This window comes from Chrysochloris asiatica, unplaced genomic scaffold (assembly GCF_000296735.1).
Source record: "Chrysochloris asiatica unplaced genomic scaffold, ChrAsi1.0 scaffold00002, whole genome shotgun sequence".
NCBI classification, from domain to species: Eukaryota; Metazoa; Chordata; class Mammalia; order Afrosoricida; family Chrysochloridae; genus Chrysochloris; species Chrysochloris asiatica.
Genome location: NW_006408520.1, coordinates 31244812 through 31261506, shown reverse-complemented (window position 1 = coordinate 31261506; position 16695 = coordinate 31244812). Strand labels below are relative to the sequence as shown.

The 16695-nt window shown below is 36.1% G+C and overlaps 1 protein-coding gene across 1 annotated transcript in view; it reads right to left on the bottom strand.

Annotated features, from left to right (window-relative positions):
* ODF2L (outer dense fiber of sperm tails 2-like) overlaps positions 1-16695 on the bottom strand; it is a 45770-nt gene that overhangs the window by 19130 nt on the left and 9945 nt on the right. Inside the window, exons 6-8 of the mRNA XM_006830990.1 lie at positions 12650-12835; positions 6802-6911; positions 4760-4895 (exon numbers count right to left, since the gene is read on the bottom strand). Of these exons, the coding sequence (XP_006831053.1) occupies positions 4760-4895; positions 6802-6911; positions 12650-12835 (432 nt within the window). The remainder of the gene's footprint in view (positions 1-4759; positions 4896-6801; positions 6912-12649; positions 12836-16695) is intronic.

Below are 16695 nucleotides of genomic sequence, written 5' to 3'. Positions count from 1 at the left end.
CTCATCTTTCTCCCGCGGAGCGGCTGGTAGTTTCGAACCGCTGACCTTAAGGTTCGCAGCCCGATTCGTAACCACTACGCTACCAGAGCTCCAAACATGGGAATAATGTCAGCATAACAAAGAGTTCACTTTTCTACAGGAGTGGCAGTTCCCAGCTTAATAGTTCGCACTATAAAAAAACAGGCTCACAAAGCACACAGACACTGTTGAACATGGCAAGTCATAGTGGTAAACAGGGCTGTGCATAAAGCCTAGACATCCTCTTGGTTCTTATGGCCTGTGGCCTCTCCACAATGTACTTATTGAATTCTATCCTATGGCTATAACTCAACAATCTTAACTCTTTCTTTGAACTGCTTCCAGCAAGTTATCATAGCCTTTTTAAAAAAGAATTTTTCTTTAAAGACAGAGTTGTGTGTTTGCTACAGTGCTTCATTGGTTATTAGGAATTCAGCATGTCTTTATAGTTATTTTAATAACCTTATTAAGATGATTGTTTTTGTTAATGTTCTATTAATTATCAAGTCAATACAAATGACTAAATTTGATAAATAAAGAAATAGTGGTAAAAGTACATAATTTAGATATATGCAGAGAATTGAGATCCAAAAACAGAAACCTTTTAGAGAACTAAAACTTGTTTCTCATAGAGTTGTAAATTAAACCATAGATACCATTTTAACCTGTGAAATTAACACAGATAAAAATATTTAATTTTCAGTACTGAATTTAATAGCAACATAAATGAAAAATTAGAAAAGAAATACAGCAAACATATCAAGAACTTTAAAGACAGTCATATTCTTTGACCCAGTAATTTCCTGTCTAGATATCTAATTAAAACAAAGAAAACACAATAAAAAATTTTATGTATAAAAAAGTTCATTATAACATTATATATATTTTTAAAAACTGGGAATAAAATTAATATCTAACAAAGAATAATTAAGTCAATCATCTAATACTTCAATAAGGCTGTTAATATTATACATTATATATCCTAATATAATTTTCCAATGTTAAAGTGAACAAATCAAGATATAATCAGTTTAATAAAAACTATGCAAAAAAAACCAAAAACAAAAACCACAGAAATGTGACAAGATGTGGTTATGTGAGGTGGATCTGGGATCAAGGGTTAATCTGTCCTGTTTTTTTACTTCCATATTTATAGTTTCTGAGCTTACCATAATGAGTATGCATTCTCCCTTCAAAATATAATTCTGAACACTGGATAGTCAGACAGAAGAAGACCATATACATTGAAAAGTTTCATTTCTTTTATAAAGAAAACACAAGAATGCCATATTGATTGGAAGGACTATAATGAAATTAAGAAATTTTGGGGAAAAAAAAATCTAATTCTGAATGTATGACTGTTAAAAATTTAAAGTGAGTTGTAACTTTTTTTTTTTTACTTTTCCTGACATGTAGCCAAACTAATTACATTATTCTATAAGTTAAAGGTAAGAAAAGCAGGATTTAGCTGCTGTTGTCATGGGTTACCTGTGGTCATCTGGGACTCTCCAGTCATTTCTAAACAACCACAGGCAGCAGCAGGACTGGTTTCAAACTGATTTGAGTTGCTCGTTTACAACACAACCGATTTGAGACTGATGAGTCTCTGGCTTAGCCAACTGATGTAAAAGAAACCATGGTGACAAGTTTGCCAACTTTATACACCATTCTGTCATACATACTAATCATCTTTTAACTATTATAAACTACACACAACCTAAGGAGCACTGGTGGCATTGTAGGTTAAGGATTGGGCTGATAACTGCAAGTTGGTTCAATTCCACCAGTTGTTCCATAGAACAAAGTAAAGATGGGTTACTCCTGTAACGATTGAGTCTTGGAAGCCCCAAAGCAGGTCTACTTTATCCTATAGGAGTCAATAAAAGTCCAAATCAACTAGAGAACAGTGGGTTTTGGTGGGTATATATCCAAAAGCTAAACCCACTGCCAAGGAGTCGATTTCAACTCATAGTGAATCTATATGGTAGAATCGAATCCCATAGGGTTTTGAAAGCTGTAACTCTTTATGGATGTATAATGTCACAGAGTGGTGGATTTGAACTGCCAACCTTTCAGAGAGCAGCCTAGTGCTTTAAACATTGCACCACTAGGATTCCCCAAGATAGATCAGTACCTAGAAAATAGATTGTTCTCTGGAGAAATATGCCAAAACCTACATTAATAAAATTCTCTCTATGGTACATGACACTTTCTATATGTAGAAGAAGAGAGGTTTAGAAAAAGATAACAAGACTTGAGTGTACATTATTAAAATATGGACCAAGAAAATGAAGAAAAGATCAATGAAATGAAAGAGAAAGAAAAGATGTTTTAATTGTGGTAATAACAGAGACTTGCAGCAGCTGGTTTAATTGTCACTTAATGGTAACTCTTTAGATTATTTCTTCTTATTAGAGTCTTTGTTCTATGGAAGCCCTGGTGGTGTGGCGATTAAAGTGCTAACCAATAGGTTGGAGATACAAATGCATCAGTTGCTCCATGGGAGAATGATATGGCAATCTGCTTTCATAAATATTTACAGAATATCATTATAACAATATTTTCCTTTTGGAGAATAATCTGTTTGAACATAAGTTTCTTTTTTAAAGTAACTTAAAGCCTGGAATTCCAGCGTTTTTTTAAGATGATTTTTCTTGGTGATAATCTTTTAAATTTCTATATTCTTCCTCATAAACTCATAATAAAAACAGTTCACTGTAATTGTCACACAATGTTGACAAAATCATAAACAGCAAGTAATTGTAAAAATACTCCAAGAAAAAAAAAATACTCCAAGAAAAATAAATTTCTAACACAAAGTAAAATGTAAGTATTGAAAGAAACAAAATGTTACTAATTCTTGTTTTAATATTAAAGACAACTTTCCTCTCAAGCACCACAGATTATCTACATTGAAGCCTTCTCAGTACATAGAATACATATACATTTTTAAAGCTAAATCTAAATGCAGTGATAAAAACAAACTATTATCAACAGAGCAAAACAATGTTGTTGTTGTTGTTATGTGCCGTGGAGTCGTTTCCAACTCATAGCAACTCTGTACAGGGTTTCCGAGGCTGTAAATCTTTACAGGAGCAGAAAGCCTCATCTTTCTCCTGCAGAACAGCTGGTAGTTTCGAACTGCTGACCTTGTGGTTCACAGCCTGATTCGTAACCACTACGCTACCAGAGCTCCTTAAAACAATGTTAGATATTTATTTTACAAGTTTCTCTGAAATATACTGTTTGGTAGTAATATGCTGTTACTTATCCTGTGTACACACATTTTATTTCATGGTTTAAAAAAAAAAAAAAATCTTTTCTGCCTTCTATTTTATGTTGTCTACAAGTGCTATTATGGAACAAGACCTGATGCCATCATCTTTAGTCAAGTCTCATCTGGCTACATGTATCTCTGGCTAATTTAAAACTCAAATATCTTTTTCTCACAAAGTAAAAGCTTCTTTCCCATCCCTTCTCTGTTACACATACAACTAAAACCCTTGGATTTGACTAAATTGGAAAATTCTTTCTGGTTATGAAGCAGCCAAGAACATACTTTCTGGCTTCAAACAGACCAAGCTTGAGATTGTATCCTATCGTAACCATGACACCTAGAAATAATCTTATACATTAAGTGAACACAATTTTGGATGATTCACTTAAACTGCTCAAATTGGATAGTAAATCATTTATTTTTTAAGTTGGTACAAAGAGACCGTTATTTAACTTTACAAACCTTATTTCGTACTGTTGAAAAACAGTTTCTAACACATATCTGTATATCAACTACTGACAATGAAAAATATACATAAGGGTAATTCAGAAAGTATTGCTACTAGGGTTCCAGGTCTTACATGCATGGGCTTATTCCAAACTTGTCTCAATCCCATTAGGGTGCCTTCAAATACAAAGTACACTCAAAACAGTGGCTTCTGAGGGGCTCTGCTGGGCCAGTTAATTCAAGGCAGAGGGGTCAACTCAGAAGATCATGATGACTATTTTTTGGTGATCCCAAAGGGGTAATGTTGGTACATTTTCCCAAAGGACACAGGATGATCACAGGGACACCTCAGGAAGTAGTTTTCAGAAAATTTAAACTGCATCGGTAATAAAAAGGCCAGGAAAGTTGCACTGAGAATTTTTTCCCAGTTATGACAATGTACCTGGTCATTCTTTGAGGGTAGCAAGGACTATCCTTGAGAATTTCCTTGGAAAACCTTACCCCACCAACCCTACAGCCCCGATATTGCCTCTTCAGACTTCTTTTTGTCCCTCAAACTCAAAGAACATTGAAAATTAACACAATTTAAATCTCTCAAGGATGCCCAAACTGCTGTTTTGATATGGTGCAAATCAAAGAGCTCAGAATTTTTCTGGGAAGGATTAGAGAAATGGAAGCACTGTCTTCAGTAGTATATAGACCTAGATGAAGGATATAGCATGAGACAATCGCTTCACATTTTGAGATTTATGTTTAATAATGGTATTTGTGATTTTGTAACAATACTATTTGATCTACCCTCCTATACATATGTGTGTATGCATGTGTATTACTACAGATATTTAGAAACAGATATATAGGTGGACTTAGAAATTATTTATTATAATGACATTCTAATAAAATAGGACTATTCTAAACATATTTTATTACTTCAAGTTACTTCTACTAACCAGAATAATTATCATTACATACTACATACATGTACAATTACATGTATACTTTATATTTATATTATACCTTTAATTTTGTATTCTCAAGATTGAGGGTTTCCTTTTCATATTCAATAGAGTGAAGTTTTCTAAGAATTTCTTCACATGAATTTTTCCCATGGTCTTCCATTTTCTTAAGGTCTTCCAAAAGATTAGTGATTTGCCTTTATGAAATGAAGGACACATTTTACAAAAGTCATAGAAATTTTCATTCAAATAATATATTCGAAATGTGTTTGTGAAATCATTTTAATAGGCTGTGCTACTTCCAGCAGCAAACATGTATAAAGTTACCAGAATTAACAGAACAAGGGTAATCTTACTACCTGCCCAGTGTCGTAGAATTGATTCTGATTCATAACAGGACTCTAGGGCAGACTAGAACTGCTCCATAGAGCTCCATTTGTTGTTGTTGTTGTTGTTAAGTGCTGTTGAGTTGGTTCCGACCCATAGTGACCCTGTATAGGGTTTCTAAGGAGCAGCTCCATAGGCTGTGAATATATGATGAAAGCAGACTGACACATCTATCTCCCAAGAAGCATCCGGTGGCTTTGAATCGCCAACCTATTGGCTAGCACATTAATCACTGTACCACCAGGGTTCCTTTAGAAGAAAGACAATAGGAATAAGAAATAATCTAAAGCATTACCATTAAGTAACAATTAAACCCGCTGCTGCGAGTCTCTGTTATTACCACAATCTAAACATTTTTTCATTCTCTTTCATTTCATTTATCTTTTCTTTGTCCATATTTTAATAACGCCTGGTACATCCAAAAATGGTTTAAGCAAACTGGTGTTATGTAGAATTTGAAACAATTGCCCATTGATGATGCCAACAAAAAACCATACATCATTCCCTTCTGTATTCCATACAAAGTCTGAACTATCATCTACAGTATACATGTCTGCCTATCTCTCCCATTCACAATTCATGTGCATACTTCAGTTTCAGAGCAAATGTTTAATAATAGGATCAAGTAAGGCAATATCAATGAACATTTAGAAGTAAATTACATATGCTAGTTTTCAATGAGGACTCCTGGTGTGACACTGTAGGATCAGCACTGGACTGTGAACCACAAGGTTGACAATTCAAACCCACCAGCTGCTATTGCAAAACCCTATACATGGTCACTATGACTCAACAGCAATTAACAACAACACAGTTTTCAATGAAGGAGTCCTGGTGGCATAGTGGGTTATACATTGGGCTGCTCACTGCAATATCAGCATTTCAATTCCTCCAGCTGTTCTCTGGGAGAAAGATGAGGGTTTCTGCTTCCGGGAAGATTTATAGCCTCAGAAACTCTACACAGAGTTGTTTTGACTCAGGACCAATTCCATAGCATACAGTTGTTAGCAAGCAGACATTTTCAATGATAACAATGAACTGAATAATCAGAACATAAAACATTAGCTTCTTCTTCTTGTGTGCCATGGAGTCTCATAAATAGCAACCCTGTATAGTGTTTCTGAAAGTGGCTGGTGGTTTTAACTGCTGACCTTTTGGTTCACTGCTTATTCTACAGCACCATTTATCAATAATAAATGTCAAACCACAAAATGAATGCATGTTTACTCATTCAACTTCTTGTTATGCAACTTTATAGCATTTTAATTAAGGAATAATAACTGCTAGGATTTTGTAATAGTGACAATTTTTTATATATTCTTGGTTATTGCATATTCTTATGTAATAGAAAAATATCACTTCCATTTTAAGACAAAATTAATATTAAGGTACTATGTATACTAGATGACATATACAAAACTGCCATCTAATAACCTACAAGTTCAACATTTCAAAATGTGAATATTAATGCACTTTAATATTCTGTGCATTTAATCACTTTAATATTTTAAAAAAACTGGTGAGCTTTTTAACTGTATTTTTATAACAAAGTAAACAAGAAGGGTTTATAGAATTACAAATAGCAAAATCAATCACATAGACAGCACCTTTACCACATGTAATCTTGAAGAACCAAAATACAAACCATTCAAAGTGGAAGCAAACTAAAAACACTAAACATAGAGCTTAAATCATATTTTTGTGTGTTTTTCTTACTTCTTCAGTGTTTCGATCTGAACTTCCAATTCGGTTTTTCCTATTATAACTTTCTCGTAATGACTTTTCCAGGCATTGGAAGCTGAAATTGTTTCAGACAACTTGGCTTCCTAAAAAAATACATAAAGCACTCATCTTGTAATTTAAGAACATTTCTGTTTTGCTCAGGATCCTAAACACAAATGCATTTATAAATAAGGAAACAGTCTATAATAAAGTATGAAGCTCAAACCGTGCTTATCATATGGAGTCACCGTGCTCTACTGCTTTACTCAGTAATAAGTTTTCAAATAACTATTACTAAAAAGTCTATATTACTCTTAGGTGATATACATTCATAAATAATTAATATGATTTCCTTTTTCTTCACTGAGCTTTTTTTCATTGTGCCTGCTATATAAAGATGTTAACAATCACATAACTATCAGTGGAAAAATGAAATCCTCTGTGGTATACACAGAAGCCACCACAGTTACATGTCCACTTCAGTTGTTGTTAATTACCATAGTTAATACAGCCTTAGTACTGCTACTTCCAACAAAGATGAAAATGGGAGCAATGATTTCCTCAGTTTGAATGTAAGGTAGGGATCTGTCGTCTGTATTGTTCACTGATCTTCTAGAACAAGTATTCCAAGTCAGTTCGGACTCACAGCACCTTTGTATAGGGTCTCCGAGGAATGGCTGGTGAGTTTGAACTACCAGCCTTTCAATTCAATCTGACCTTGTGGTGCAGTGCTTATCCTACAGTGCTACAACTAGGACACCTAATCTGAAGACCCAGAAGGAGTAATGACAAAAGTGAACATTTACTGTGTACTTCTTCTTTCCTTCTGTCATTCACTTCCATTTATTCACAGAACAAGTATTTCTTGAACACCTGCTATATGCAAGACACTTTTAGTTTATATTTCTTCACAATAATATTTGTGATATATTGAAGATTAGTATTTTTAATATTTTATATAAATTTTAATATACATTATGAGATGTAAGTTGGGTATTTAAATTATAATGTAATTTAAATACTTATTAAATTTTATCTCTGTGGTAAGCAATTGATATGCTACTTTTTCATGGAATGATAACCAAAGGTACAGAATTATTAAACATAGTTAATTAGTATGACATTCCTAGAAAGTGAGCACCAGCCTGTGATAGAATCACCTTTCTGGATGAGACTTTTTTGAGGTGACCTATCGTTTCTCTGGAGTCCTGGTGTGGCGCTACAGAATAAGTGCTGGATGGCAAAGTCGGCAGTTCAAACCCACCACCTGCTCCTTGGAAACCCTAGATGGAGTTGCTGAGTTGGAACTAACTCAACGGCACTTACCAACAATCTTTTCTCTGGAATTCTGGGTTGGTGCTATAGGGTAAGCACTGGACTGCTAACCACAAGGTAGGTGGTTCAACCCCCTAGCCACTCCTCAGAAACCCTATAGAGGTCGCTGTGAGTCAGAAAAAACTCGACAGCACATAAAAACATCCTTTTCTCTTTGCTATAAGGAACTGGCCCATATGAGCCACCAGAAGCAAAATTAAAACCTAGTAAATTTTCAAAGTATAATTTGGAATAACATGGGATAATTCTTCGCTGTGAAGGATCGCTGTTATAAGACATTTAATACCCCAAAGCCTTGGGCACTAAATGTCAGTATCAGTTTTCACCACTTTCACTTTAAAAGGCTTTTTTAAAATTTCATCTGTCCTAATAAACATGTAGACATAAAGCACTTCACTCTGCCTTATAGTACTTTGAAACTGCATCTGAACTAGTAATTTGCTTTTATTGTTAGCTGACATTAAGTCAGCCCCCAACTAATAGAGACCCCTGAACTAGGGAATGGAACTAATATGATCCATAGGGTTTTCACAGGCTGACTTTAAGAAGTAGATTTCCAGGCCTTTCTTCCTAGTCTATTTTAATCTAGAAACTCCCCTAAAGCCTGTTTAGCATCACACTAACATGAAAGCCTCCACAGACAAATGGTTTTGTCTGCACTTTAAGTGCATTGGCTGAGAATTGAACCCATGTCTCCTGCAAGGAAAGTAAGAATTCTGCTACTAGACCACTACTGCCCTCAAACCGGTCTAATTATTAAAGATCATGGACCCTTCTAAATTCTCATTCTCCTTGACATCTCCGTTCCCCTTCCTCACGGCTGTGGAATCAACTCTGACTCATTACAACCCTAGAGATGGTTTCCAATGCTTTACATCTTTGCTGGCGCAGAAGGCCTCATCTCTCTTCTTCAGAGTAGCTGGAGGGCTCGAACCTTGGACCTTGTGGTTTGCATTCCAGTGCTTATTGTATGGTGCCACTGTGTTCCCAGACTCATATTTTAGGAGTCATGGTGTAGCACTTTAGACATAACATGTTCCATTTTATAGATTAGGAAACTGAGGCTTGTTTGCTGTTGTTGGGTACTTTTCAATCAGCTGTGACTCATAGCAACCCATGCACAGAAGAACAAAACACTGCCCAGTCCTGTGCCATCCTCACAATTGTTGTTATGTTTGAGTCCATTGTTGCTGCCATTATGTTAAATTATCTCTTTGGGGTCTTTCTCTTTTTTGCTGACCTTCCACTTTTCTAGCATTCTAGCTTTTGTTTCTCCCAAGACAGATTTGCTTGTTCTTTTGGCAGTCCATGGTACTTTCAACGCCATAAATCAAATGCATCAGTTCTTCTATGGTCTTCCCTATTCACTGTCCAACATTCATATGCATATGAGGAGATTGAAAACATCAAGCTTTTGGTGAGATGTACCTTCATCCACAACGACACAGACACATCTTTACTCTTTAACACTTTAAAGAGATATTTTGCCAGCAAATTTGCTGAATGAAATACGTTGTTTTGATTTCTTGACTGCTGCTTTATTAGCATTGTGGATCCAAGCAAAATGAAGTCTTTGACAACCTTAATCTTTTCTCCATTTATTATGATGTATTTATTGGGCCAGCTGTTAGGATTTTTGTTTTCTTTATACTGAAGTGCAATCCACATTGGAGGCTGTAGTCTTAGATCTTCATGAGCAAATACTTCAAGTCCTCTTCACTTCCAGCAAACAAGATTGTGCCATCAGGATATGGAAGGTTGTTAATCAATCTTCCTCCAATCCTGATGTCACGTTCTGTTTATATAATCCAGCTTCTCAGATAATTTGCTTAGTATACAGACTGAATTAAGGAGTTCTGGTAGCGTAGTGGTTACAAGTCAGGGTGCCAACCTCAAGGTCAGCAGTTCGAAACTACCAGGAGTTCTGTGGGAGAAAGATGAGGTGTTCTGTTCCTGGAAATATTTATAGCCTCGGAAACCCTGTGCAGGGTTACTATAAGTCAGAATCGACTCCACAGTACTTAACAACAACAACATACAGATTGAATTAGTAGGGAGAAATGATATAACCCTGACACACACACTTTTCCTGATTTTTAACTATTAGTATCCCCTTGTTCAAACTACTGCTCTTGGTCTATGTACAGGTTCCTCATAAGCACAATTAAGTGTTCTGGAATTCTCAATTTTTTGCATTGCTATCCAAAGCTTGTTATATGATCCACACTGCCAAATGTCTGCACAGTCAATAAAGCACAAGCAAACATCTTCCTGGTTTACTGTGCTTTCAGCCAAGATCCAGCTGAAATCCCTTGTTCTCTTCTGAATCCAGCTTGATTTCTGGCAGCTCTCTGTCAATAAAATACTGCAATCATTTCTGAATTATTTATTACCATTTTTGAATTATACAAGCAAAATTCTACTTGTTCTTGATATTAATGATGCTATTCAACTGTTGCTGCTGTTAAATGCTGTTGTGTTAAGTTCTGTATAGGGTTTCCTTGACTGCAATTATTTTTTGGAGCAGAAAGCATCTTTTTCCTATGCAGTGGCTAGTGGGCCCCAACTGCCCACCTTGTGGTTTCCAGTCCAGTGCTTATCCTATTGTTGTTGTTGTTAAGTGTTGTCGAGTCAGTTCCAACTCATAGTGACCCTGTATAAGATTTGCGAGGAGCAGCTGGTGGATTTAAACTACCAACCTGCTGGTTCTATCCAGTGTTACCCTATAGTGACACAACAGAAGTCCTATTATTGTTTTTTGTTGTTGTTAAGTGCTTTCAAGTTGACTCCTACCTACAGGGACCCTGTATAGGGTTCCCAGGGAGCAGCTGGTGAGCTTGAACGGCCGATCTTGCAGTTCAAACAACTTTGCAGTCTGGCGCATTAACCCACAATGCCATACCAGGACTTCCAGAAGTCCTATGGTGGTGGTAGCGTTTATGTGCTGTGGAGTCGGTTCTGACTCAGAGCTACCCTGTATCAGGTTTCCAAGTAGTGGCTAGTGAATTTGAACCACTGACTTTGTGGTTCAAACTGACCTTGGGGCCCAGTGCTTTATCCCACAGCTCCACAATGATGTTGTTGTTAAATGCCACTCTGGAATGGTTAAATTACTTACCCAAAGTCAAATATGGTTAACTAGTTCCTGAGCCTTCTTGGGGCCAGATGGTGCTATTTAAATAAGAAAACTCTAAGAATGTTAATGACTCAATTAGTTTTCATCACTCATCAATATCTTCAGGTAATCAACCTTCTACACTTTGAACTTAGTCTATCTAGTTAAATTCTTCTGAATGTCAGTTAAGTATTAGAGCCAAACGAAGGTTAACACTTAAGATTACAAAATATTAAGTTGATTTGTTTACACAAGCTTTTATACCACTGTTTTCATTTCCAAAGTTCTCTAATAATTCTATTTGCTGTTGTTATGTGCCATAGAGTCGGTTCCGACCCATAGCGACCCTGAACATTATTTCTGAGGCTGTAAATCTTTACGGGAGCAGAAAGCCTCATCTTTCTCCCTCCACGGACCAGCTGGTAATTTCAAACTGCTAACCGTGAGATTAGCAGCCTGATTCGTAACCACTTGGTTACGAATCAGGCTGTGAACCATAAGGTCAGCAGTTTGAAACTGCCAGCGGTTCCGCAGGAGAAAGATGAGGCTTTCTGCTCCCGTAAAGATTTACAGCCTCGGAAATCCTGTTCAGGGTCGCTATGGGTCGGAACCAACTCACTCGACGGCACTTAACAACAACAACAACACTACCAGAGAAGCTCTTAAGAAGTGGCATACCAGTGAGAGTTTAAAAAGAGTAAATATTTTAGTAATTGGTAACTGAATAAATAGAATTCATCAAAAACAACAAAGGACTGAGCCCATTTTTCCCACTTTGTACTACACCCCAAGATATCTTTCACATGGTGTCTTTACGTCAGTATATGGGTTTAAATGCATTACAGAGATTAAATGAAGTAAATTACTGAGTAAAGGCATATGGTCTAATAACATAAATCAGCATTTCTTAAACTAGTGTTCCTCATAACTACTTCCAAGAGTTGATTTGTGGGTTAAAAAAGAGTTCTGTGGTTAAGCAAGTGTGGGAAACTCTGGAGTTCAATAAAGTTAACTACACTGTACTATTGAAGGCCTTCTCAGAGCCTTTAATATGCTAATCTATGCTAAAAAGTTCAAAGGGGAAACAGTTGTGAAGTGTGACCATAAATTAGTTGGCCACGGAAGACTTTCCTCTGTGTGTATGCGCAGGCATGCACTCTTGTGTTGTGACACAACTTAAAATCCCCTTTAAATTATGGGCCAAAGGAAATAGTGATATAATTTAGTGTGCAAATTTGACATCTTTGAAAATAGATCATCAAAGCATTAATGTTCTAGGCTCAGGAACATTAAGGAAAGAACAAAACTATTATTTTAATCATCATGACATCAACTAAAGTAATTACATAAAACGTAAAATAGGTTCTTTTAAAAGTGAACGTATACACTTACCTGGTCTCTAATTTGGGAAGTAAGGTCTTCAGTGTTTTCTGTAAAATGTTTAATCCTTTGTTTGTAAGCTTTAGATGCCTTCTTCAGAGCTATAGTTTTTTGTTTACTTGATTCTTTGATTGCTACAGCCTCATGCTTATTCCTTTTTAACTGTAAATTCCATTTTGCTATCTTGATTTCTAAGCTCTTAAAAAAAAAAAAAGATAAGTCATTTTAGAACTACAATATTTATGTAAATCCTGTAAAAAATATGAAAAATATACACAAAATCTTCCAGACAGATTTATAAAGACAATTAATCATAAGGTTAATAAAAAAACAAAACAGTAAAGAAATATAATTTCACTAGTGCTTATCTGTAACCAGTTATAGAAAGTATGAAGTGCTTCTGTGGTGCAGTAGGGTAAGCACTGGACTACCAACTTCAAGGTCAGCAGCTCAAACCCACCAACTGGTCCTCAGAAACCCTATGTCAGAATTGCCGTGAGTTGGAACAGAATACACTTGATGGCACTTAACAACAACAAATTAGAATGCATACTTTAAATATATACATCTAGTAACACTAAGGGCTCCTGATGTGATGCTGTAGGATTAGCACTGGACTTCGAATCACATGGTCAACAGTTCAAACTCAGTAGCTGCTCCTTAGAAACTCTATGCAGGGTCACTATGAGCCAGAACTGACTCAACAGCACTTAACAACAGTGACGTAAAATAAAGCTATTTATTAAAAATACTAATATTAGTAATTATGATACAAACACTAACTTCATGGAGACTTTTTGTTACTTTTTTTAGTTCACATTTAGAATACTACACATAGTACTAGTTATTGTAGATCAAAAATGTAACTGCGCTGGAAACAATACAAACACTAGGTATGCAAAGCCCAAAAGCATGGGTTTTAACTCCTGAATTAAGATTCTCTAGTTCAAAAAGGGAGTCCTGGTCCATGGTGCTGTGGTTTAATGCATCAGACTGCAAAGTCATTTGAACTGCAAGGTCCTTGGTTCAGGCTCACCAGCTGCTCCTTGGAAATTGTATACAGGGTTGTTATGGGTCAGATTAGACTCAACAGCACTTAACAACAAAATCAACAAGTTCAAAAGAAAAAAGTTTAAAAGAGATATAATCAAAACCTATAGAACAGATCAGGTGAACAGAAAATTACTACCAAGTTTTAATTTGCTAAAATTAGGAGGCATGCTTTGACCTTTGAAATAGTTATATTGTTGTCATTAAGTGCCTTTGAGTCAGTTCTGAATCACAGTAACCCTGTATATGAAACTTTAAAATCTTTGAGGAAGCAGAAAGCCTCACCTTTCTTCTGGAGAGTGGCTGGAAGGTTCAAACCGCAGAGGTGGTTCACAATCCAATGCTTATCATATGGACTCACCATGCTCTACTACTTTACCCAATAAGCAACAAAATTTGGGAACCCTGTATAGGGTTTCCGAGGAGCAGCTGGTGAGCTTGAACCACCGACCTTGCAGTTCAAATGGCTTTGTAATCTGACGCATTAACCCATAGCGTCACACCAGGACTCCATATTCATAAAGAGATACTATATTGAGTTGATGGTGTTAATTAGCATGACTCTCTTTGCTACATCCCTAGGTGAAAACAAAAACAGAATCTTAGGCCTGGTGAATGGTGGATTCTCATGTTTTTATTTCAAAGTATATGTAAGACATGTATTTAATGCTTTTACATATTTTGAAAATTATAACATTATTATAGCAGTTAAGTTTGGCTTCCCATTTCTAAGATAGCCATTTTAATAAAAAATATTTCAAAGTTGCTGTGTTGTTGTGAAGTGCTGTCGAGTTGGTTCCAACCCATAGCTACCCTGTATAGGGTTTCTGAGGAGTGACTGGTGAACTTGAGCTGCTGACCTTGCAGTCTGGTGCCTTAATCCACAGCGCCACACCAGGACTCCTATTTCAAAGTAGTCACAGGAAAAAAAAGCGGGGGAGGGATGCTCTATTTAACTTGTTGCTGTTGTTAGTAAGTCCCATCGAGTAGGTTCTGACTCATAGTGACGCAGTATAGGGTTTCTGAGGAGTGGCTGGTGGATTTGAACCACCACCTTGCGGTTCAAATTGACCTTTTAGTCTAGTGCTTATCATACAGTACCACACCAGGGCTCCTTCTACTTACTGTATAATTTAAAATATATGTACAACAGGGTTTCAAAAAAAGTTAGTAAGTAGAATTGAAAGATAATAGAAATTTTCCACCAACTTTTTGAAGCCCCCTTGAATAGGCTTTTTAGTGTCTACAAATACAGAGGTTAAGAAATAAACCTTATGATTTATAAAGTGAGCTCTCTGAAGACAGGCTAGGTAGTCTGAGAGAGGAAGCCACACATTCTTCTCTTGTTTTTCACATTGTATCTTAAATTGAAAAGTTCCCACTAAGTAGGTTAGTAGTTATTTGGGAGAAAACAAGTAGTGACAAGACAAGTTTACATAAGAGAAACCAATAGCCCATGCTGAATACAAGTGCCATTCCTGCAAGAAACCACAGGGTGTCATTATCACACCATTAGTAACAGTGGCTACCAAAAAGTCCTGCTGTGGCATTATAGCACAAGCACTGGTCTGCTAACCACAAGTTCAGCAGTTCAAACCCACCAGTTGCTCCTCTAAAACACTATACTAGGTTGCTATAAGTCGGAATTGACTCGATGGCACCTAACAAAAACAAGAACAAATAAACAAAAGACCTTTTTATATTCCAAAGGTGATGTGAATTTTTTAAACAAAGTTCCAGTCAAGACTAGCTCATTAGATATATGAAATCCCATAGCTAAGCACTGTTAGTATTTAAACAATCCAATTATTCTTATAATTTGAATATAAATAATCCCTTAGTGTTTTGACAAATGAAGAGACATACTTAAAATCAATTATTTTCTTTTCCCCTATTTCCAAAGAACTAAATGTGTCACATGATATAAAGATAATCATTCTGTCTCCTAAAATATGTTTAAAAAATCTAACTCTGTTACATTAGATCTAGAGAGAAAATTTGGTTCAAGGTATTAATGTCTCTTGGGATAGTTCTCAGAGAATTATAATTGCTGGATTGGCAAAGTGGCAGCATCAATGGGCTCAAGCATGGCAACAATTGTGAGATTGGCCCAGGATAGGGCAGTTTTTCGTTCTGCTGTGCATAGGGTCACTATGAGTCGGTACCAACTTGATGGCACCTAACAACAACAATACTATAAACTTACTTAACAATTTATGTTGTCAAAACTGAGATTTAAATGTTACAAAATGAGCTCACTGTATTGGTACTCTAAAAATAATAACTATTGCTAAAACTAAATCAAATAACTATATTCTGACCCTCACTTATTGCCTTACACTACAAAAATGTGTGAGAAGGAATGCAGAAAAATCAGCAACTTGATGCAGCTTCTTTTAATCACTTATAAATAGCAGCATTTTAATAAAGGAATCTGAATTCAAAGAATTAGCCAGGAGAACGTCTTAGCAAAATCTTTTCATTGTAGCCTTATTATGGTCTTTCTCCAAATTATTATGGATATAAGAGTAACTTCAATGAAACTTACTTTTAAAAGGAATATATATATATATAAAATGTTTGTGAATTATGTGATAGTTTACATGGGAGAACATTAGCTTAACATTCATCCTATTGTATATCCTTTCATTGACATGGTTACAATACCCTCCATGCATTATCAACCAACCAAAAAGTATACCCTTCCAGCCTGCTCCCCAGTTGTCAGCACACAGCCCCTCTCCCTCTCTGTATCTAAAGTCCCTGGCTGTTCCATCTCTCCGTATCATCATCTCTGCTTCTATCTCTGGTGTCACTGTTTCTCTGGGTAGGGTCCCACTTTCTGCTCTTCTCCCTTGATGGTCCCAGGGACCTCCACTCCTAGACTGCAAAGTCAATCACTCCCCTCCTTTTGCTACCAAACGTCTACCTTTACATTTCCAACCCTCCCCATCAGTCCTGATAACAATTATTCACTATTGTATAACAAGAGACCTAGCCGCATCTCC